The 8,049-nt window shown below is 44.2% G+C and overlaps 1 protein-coding gene across 1 annotated transcript; it reads right to left on the minus strand.

The window, feature by feature from the left end:
* Positions 1-4,205: 4,205 nt before the first annotated feature.
* On the minus strand, positions 4,206-5,843 carry LOC310987255 (tripartite motif-containing protein 16-like; the record flags this gene model as incomplete). The annotated part of the gene is made up of 1 exon (XM_083973444.1): positions 4,206-5,843. One exon carries the CDS (start codon positions 5,841-5,843, stop codon positions 4,206-4,208), a length of 1,638 nt encoding a protein of 545 aa, XP_083829570.1.
* Between the last annotated feature and the right edge of the window lie 2,206 nt (positions 5,844-8,049).

Consider the following 8,049-nt stretch of genomic DNA (forward strand, 5'->3'; position numbering starts at 1 on the left):
TTCTCCTCTATGATCGTCGTCAAAGTCAAGACGTTTCACTCTGGATTACCAAGTTGTTCTCTGAGCCACACCAGCTCTGACACGTCACCTGTCTCCAGTTATGAGGTTCAAGGTTCATTTATTGGCTCACATGAAAACAATATAATATGTTACTCCGGTCAAAGTAGCACAATAAAGTGACAGTAAAAATAGGAACAGTGAGTAAGATAATCGTCTCTACACATGGAGCCTGTTTAACTGTCATAAAGCAACTGGTGATTGACTCAAACTCAGGGATCAGACAGGAAGCCAAGTCAGTTCAAAATCAAAGTCTTTAAAGGGACAACGAGGAGTTTTGGAAAAGCGAAGCGTTTTCACACTACATTTATGAGCCTCCGCGCGCACGGTACATTTCTTTGGCCGGCGCAAGACGGACTCATGTTTTCATTCATCAATAATTAAAGTCAGAGGTTCAAAGAGGTTCACATACCACCGTAGTTCCGACCATAAACGGCGGTTCGGCGGCGTTATTCTCATGACTCGCCACGAAGGAAACGCTGGTCGGCTCGACCAGCATTTCTGCCACTACTAATAATAACAAAATAACGATAGAGACAGAACGATATATTTATCGAAAATGGACCCATTAACAAGTGTGGGTAGCGGAGTTTCATCCACATTAACGTGAGACTTTTTTATAACCGAATAGAAACTCCTCGTTGTCCCTTTAATGAAGCCTGAGCTCAGTCATGTGATGTCAGTAAATAGAAGTCAATAAAACAGGTGAGGAGCAGCAAACAGGAAATCATGCCAAGTTTACTGAAGACAAGCTGAAGGAAATGGAGAATAAAAGTGAAAGAGGGACAGAGCCGGTGGAGTCTATGTGCTGGACCTGGGGGAATCAAGTGGTCAGTGTGGTCACTGCCTGTCGGTGGCCGCTGAAACCAGATGTTTGTGCTGCCAGTCGGCCCCGGACGTGTGTTGTCAGTGCTTGGACTGTATGCTGGACACGGAAAGTTGCTGCATAGCGTATAACTGGAGCAGAGTGGGTGGGTTGTTTTCGTCTTGTTTCAATAGAAACCAGGCTGGGACCCTGTTTGTACTGTTGATGACGTTTGGTGCTGTTCTGAGCATTAGTCGTGGCTATCAGTGGCTGTTTGATCGGTTGATAGTGAATCATTCAGCGGCGTTCACACCGGACGCGATAGACGCGAATGGAGCGGCAACTCTACATTGAAAATCAATGTAAATGGCGCGATGACACGCGATGCAGGCGGAGGCGGCGCGAATGGAGCGTCTGGAGCGATGAGACGCGGCGCGAACAAAGTTGAAAATATTGAACTTTTCAGGCGGCATCGCGCCGTGACATCCAATCAGCGCCGAGTTCAAGCCGACGACGTCACTTCTCTGTACGGTTGTTTACACTCAGAACAACATGAAGGAGAAGCTAATTGTATATGAGCTGTGTGTGGGCACCGCTGCCGTCTTCTACACAGAGTGAACAAAAAAAAAACACACACACACAGTGAACCCAGACACGACGGCAGGTGGTTTTCCAGTGTTTCTGAGACTTGTACAGCAAGTAGGCTACAGTGCAGCAACGGTGGTGATATCAGCCACGATCGACGTGGAAAGAGAGCAGGGAGAGATCACCGGTTTTCAAATTAACGGGCGGAGCGTCTAGCGCGAATGACGCGATGGACGCGAATGATCCAAAATGACCAAGCGGTGCGAATGAAGCGTCTGGCGCGATTATATTCGCGTCTATCGCGTCCGGTGTGAACGCCGCTTTAGACTGCGCTGTTTGTTATGGTGCGGTCATTGCTAAAGTTACAACTAGAGAAGCTAGCGGTTAGCAGGCTTCATCTCTCGAGCAGGGGTCTAACTCGATGTTGGACCATGGGTTAAACTTACGACGGAATATCCCTTTAAGACTTCCAGGACTCTGGTACTCATCCTTTTTCGGCATAACCCCAGAACCTAATCTCCAGTCATGACCTCTGAGGAAAACTTCAGTAGAAGATCCAGAAACACTGTGTCCAGCCTGTCAAAGTAAAACCATAAAGAACCTCTGACAGAAACATGTTTAGTCAAAAGTCTCTAAATCTATTTCACAGCTCAATGATGTGTCATTAACATGTTTCATTTCCCTTTTTAAAGGGACAACAAGGAGTTTTGGAAAGCGAGGTGTTTTCATACTACATTTCCCTTTAGACTCCGTGCGCACGGTGAAATTCTTGGACCGGCGCAAGACGGACAAAAGCAAAAACATTTGCCAAGAATGTTTTCATTGATCAAGATGACCGTTGATCAAAATTTGGGAGACGATCAGATACCAGCCGGGCAGCGTCCAGGAAACTGAAACTAGGAAATGCTGGGCGAGTCTGTCAGGTGAGTGGGGAAACAGGACCCAAATGCAGACACAGAGAGGTGCGAACAACAAAAACGATTCATTTCAAAAATCAAACGTAAAACAAGACAGGGTTCCAAAGTATCTAGTAGTGTCTGGAGTCTCGGGTCCTGCTGGACACAGCTGATTCCAGCAGGAGGCCCATCCGGTCCCTGTCTCCAGTGTCTGGTTAGAGGCCTTTCCGGCTTCTACCTCCAGTGCTGAGCAAATGGAGTGCTTGACCCCTGCCTCCGGCGTCCAGCTGGAGGCCAGTCTGGCCCCCACCTCCACCGTCCAGTCGGTGGTCTGCCCAGCTCCTGTCTCCAGTGTTGAGCTGTTGGAATGATCGACTCTTGTCGCCAGAGTCCAGCTGGCACCCCAGCCCATCTCTGTCCTGAGACTCCAGTCAGCGGCCAGCCCCCTCCTGGTCTCCAGTCTTGCATCGCCCTTCTGCCTGGCTTCCGGGCCTCCCCCCAGAATCCCTACACCCCTCAGCTCAGCCCCCAGGCCCCCTTCCAGAGCCCTGTTCCCCTGCTCTACCTGTCATGTCCCCTGGCACCCAGTTCGAACTGGGTGTCAGTGCAAATCTCGAGACTGAGACACTGGGAGCTTCTGTTACAAATAAGCTTAAAATATAGACTTATTCAATGTTTTTTGGCAATGCAAAGCTGCTCCGAGCCCCCCTGTAACTCCAAGAAGGCACGGAGGACTCTGAAACTTCTCCCAGCCCTTAATCGACATGAGGCCCTCCGAAGTGTGGTGGTGTCACGCACTTACATTGTGTTGACGACTCTTCTGTTCTCTTTGATCGAGCCTAATAAACTTCTAGCAAATCATTTTTGTGAGTTATTTTTATAAAGAATGAGACATTTACTGTTCAAACGGTGACTGTGAGATGATTTATTGATATAATGTTGTACAATAAGTTTTCACAGCTTGGTCCCTAAAACTGTGACCAAATAACAACACTTTAATACACACTTTAAAAGATCACATTTTAAAATTTGAAAATCTTGCATTTCATATTTTTTCATTGACAACTTGGATAATCATTATATTATTATGTTGTTGTTTTTTTTCCCCATGAATAAAAGTAAAGTGATTCTGATAACACGATTACAACAGCAGCACAGTCTGTGCAACAACAGAGTAAATATTGAATCATCCAGGTTATATTTATAATGATACAGACATCTGGCAGATAATTAGGGCTGCAAAATTCTGGGAATTTTCAAAGTTGGAAACTTTCCATGGGAATTAACCGCAATATATGGTAATTAACAGGAATATATGGGAATAAACGGGAATAAATCCAAAATTTAAAAAATTGAAAGTTGGCCCTTAACTGGGAACTGTAAAATAATTGATTGTTCATACAAGAATTAAAACTTGATAATTTTACTCACAAATAAATCAGTTGAAATGTTTTTTTACTTGTATTATTTTGGATGCATGGATGTCTCCTTATGACAAAACAAAATATTTACATTTATGTTTGGATATGAGTTTCTGGAAAGTTTCTGGAAATTGTCCACCCCTTTGCAACCCTACAGATGATTAATATGATCAATAATCTTTGATAGACATCTTTGTACATGCTGATATTTTCCACATCCATAATATAATCCACATGTTAAATGATTTAGTTTCATCAAACAAAATAATTTAATCCAAATGTAGAAAATTAAAACAAAGAAAGAAAACAAAAATCTTTTTCACAAGTTCATTGTGTTGTTGAAACAAACAAAACGAGGTAGGTTTGTCTGTATCAGTGCAGACAAACCTACACACACAGTCGACTGCAGCATCATGGATGAATCACACTAAACACTCCTGTTTACTTGAGCTCACACAACTCAGCTGAACCTGAAACCCCGAGTCCAGCATGTAGAGGCTGAGTGAAGGTGGTCTGGACTCTGTGGAGGAGAGTCATGGTTTCAGTGACGCTGTAGAAAGACAGAGTACCTGCCCTGGGATCCAGGTACACTCCTATTCTGGATGACAGGGGGCCTGAGATGGAGGTAACAATTCTGTTATGTCTGAATGTATAACTAACACTGGAGCAGTATAATGTCCAGGATTTGTCATTGTATCCAAATCCACATTCAGACCCTGTTCTCTGGATGTTCTTGTAGGAAACTGCTATAGAAACGTCACCACTCCACTTCACCTCCCAGTAACAACGTCCTGTCAGACCCTCTGTGCTCAGAACCTGGAACCATCCAGCGAATCTGTCTGGATGACTTGGATAAGACTGGTACTCACTCATCACAGTTACTTTTCTGTTCCTGTCACTCAATAACAAACATGTGTTTGCTGTGTTTGAATCCAAAATGATTTGTTTTGAATATCTCAAGAACTCAGCTCTGGTCTGAGGTTCTCTCTGCAGCGGTAAAACTTCCAATATGAAAACACACTCCTCATTGAGAACCGCCTGCAGTTTATCTCCGGCCTCTGACACTGCTGCTGTCACTTCCTTAAAATATGTCTGAGATTGTTGAGGGATGCTGAGTAAATCTGTTGCGTCACCCAGAGGTGGCAGAGAGGGGTAGTTGTTTAGAAAATGGAGGTGGTCCTCTGTGATCGACAGCTGCTCCAGACCAGAGTCTTTCCTCCTCAGCTCAGTGATCTCCTGCTGCAGCTTCTCCTCCAGCTCTTTGACTCGACTCACTTCAGTTTCCTGTTGAGATCTGATCTGCTGCTTCACCTCAGACCTTCTCTTCTCAATGAGTCGGATCAAGTGGGTGAAGGTCTTCTCACTGTTACTAACAGCTTCATCAGCAGAGAGGTTGATGGCCTCTGCCTCCTGTTGAAGCACCTTCACATCTTTCTCTCTGCCCTGGATTCTCTGTTGGATCTTTTGACGACTCAGCCCGAGCTCCTTCTGTTTCTCAGCCCTTTCTGCTACAACTGAGACTGTGTTGTGGCCTTTGTGTTCATCCATGGAGCAGAGATAACAGATACACTGCTGATCTGTGCGACAGAAAATCTTCATCACCTCATTATGGCGAGGGCAGATGTTCTCCAGAAGTTTAGAAGAGGCTTCGACCAGCGTGTGTTTCTTCAGTGGAGCTACGTCGTAGTGAGGCTGAAGGTGCTGCTCACAGTAAGAGGCCGTACACACCAGACAGGACTTGACGGCTTTCAGCTTCCTCCCAGTGCAGAAGTCACAGGCCACGTCTCCAGGTCCAGCGTAGGAGTGATCAGCTGAAGCAGCTTTCAGTCCGACCTTCTTCAGTTCCTCCACTAACTCTGCTACCAGGGTGTTTTTCACCAGGGCTGGCCTCGGTGTGAAGCTCTGTCTGCACTGAGGGCAGCTGCATGTGTTCTTCTGATCATCTTCACCCCAGTAGTTTTTAATACAGCTCATACAGTAGCTGTGTCCACAGGGAATAGTCACCGGCTCCTTTAGAAGATCCAGACAGATGGAACAGCTCAGTTTGTCTCGATCCAGCTGAATTGTTTGCTGCGCCATTTCTCCTCTACGACCGTCATCGAAATCAATAAGTTTCACTCTGGATTACCAAGTTGTTCTCTGAGCCACACCAGCTCTGACACGTCACCTGTCTCCAGTTATGAGGTTCAAGGTTCATTTATTGACTCATATGAAAACAATATAATGTGTTACTCCGGTCAAAGTAGCACAATAAAGTGACAGTAAAAAGAGGAGCGGCGAGTCAGAATATCGTCTCTACACATGGAGCCTGTGTAACTGTCATAAAGCAGCTGCTGATTGACTCAAACTCAGGGATCAGACAGGAAACCAAGTCAAAGTTCAAAATCAAAGTCTTTAATGAAGCCTGAGCTCAGTCATGTGACGTCAGTAAATAGAAGTAAATAAAACAGGTGAGGAGAAGCAAACAGGAAATCAGTTTATAACGTTTGTAAATGAGTTTACTAAAGACAAGCTGAAGGAAATGGAAGATAAAAGTGAAAGAGGGACAGAGCCGGTGGAGTCTATGTGCTAGACCTTGGTGAATCAAGTGGTCAGTCTGGTGGTCACTGCCTGTCGGTGGCCGCTGAAACCAGATGTTTGTGCTGAAACCAGATGTTTGTGCTGCCAGTCAGACTAAAGTTGTCTGAACTGAACTGAACTGGACTCGGACGTGTGTTGTCAGTGCCTGGACTCTGTGCTGGACGCGGAAAGTTGCTGCATTGTGTATAACTGGAGGAGAGTGGGTGAGTTGTTCTCGTCTCATTTCAATAGAAACCAGGCAAAGCTAACAGATGTTTGATGCCTCGTATTATGGGCGTATGATGGGACGATGTTTGTACTTTTGATGACGTTTGGTGCTGTTCTGAGCATTATTTTTGGCTATAAGTGGCTTTTTGATCGGCTGATAGTGGATCAATGGACTGCGCTGTTTGTTATGTTGCGGTCATTGCTAAAGTTACAACTAGAGAAGCTAGCGGTTAGCAGACTTCATCTCTCGAGGGGGGGTCTAACTCAATGTTGGACCATGGGTTAAACTTACGACGGAATATCCCTTCAAGACTTCCAGGACTCTGGTACTCATCCTTTTTCGGCATAACCCCAGAACTTCTCCCTATCAATCTCCAGTCATGATCTCTCAGGAAAACTTCAGTAGAAGATCCAGAAAACAACTGTGTTCAGTCTGTCAAAGTAAAACCATAAATAACCTCTGACAGAAACATGTTTAGTCAAAAGTCACTAAATCTACTTCACAGCTCAATGACGTGTCATTAACATGTTTCATTTCCTTTTTTAAAGGGACAACAAGGAGTTTTGGAAAGCAAAGTGTTTTCATACTACATTTCCCTTTAGACTCCGTGCGCACGGTGAAATTCTTGGACCGGCGCAAGACGGACAAAAGCAAAAACATTTGCCAAGAATGTTTTCATTGATCAAGACTGAAAGTCAAAGTTTAGGAGAAGATCAGATACCGGCCGGGCAGCGTCCAGGAAACCGAAACTAGGAAATGCTGGGCGAGTCGACCACTAAATAATAATATCAAAATAACTATAAAGACAAAATGATATACAGTATTTATCGGAAATGGACCCATTAACAAGTGGTAACATAAATTCATCCACATTAATATGAAACTCTTTAATAACCAAATACAAACTCCTCATTGTCCGTTTAAAATATGGACAAGGACCAAAGTACTGTGGAACACGTTTACAAGGTTGAGACAAATTTACATTTTGGAAAACATTTTCACATATCGTAAAAACAAAATTACATCACCATACGACATTTACAAGTCCTGAAACACATTTACATTGCAGAAAAGATATTAATAAGACTCAGAAGTGATAACGGGGACGGCCAGTTCAAGTTGTTGCTGTCGCCAGTCGAGTTCATGATGACTACGATGGACACTAGATATGGAAAAATGTTTTCTAAAATGTAAATATGTCTCAAGCTTTGTGTGTACAAGCTGCTCTCACCTGCACAACAGCATTAGTTATGACTGTATCTTCAGTTTTACCTTAAAAAAAGTAACTTTCACACTTATAACAGTTTGTGCTTGTAGGTGTGTGTGTGTGTGTGTCACTGTGACTCATTTAACGTTGCAGCAGAGTTTGAAGAACTTTGCTCCTTTGATGCAGTGAAGAGAGAAGAGGTCGTTTGATTCGTGTCACATCAAAGTGACAGAACCTCAGAGTGTAAAAATGTCAGACTGAAAATTTGACAGGATTAAAACTAAAACCTG

Source organism: Trachurus trachurus, assembly GCF_905171665.1.
Source record: "Trachurus trachurus genome assembly, chromosome: 6".
Classification (NCBI taxonomy): Eukaryota; Metazoa; Chordata; class Actinopteri; order Carangiformes; family Carangidae; genus Trachurus; species Trachurus trachurus.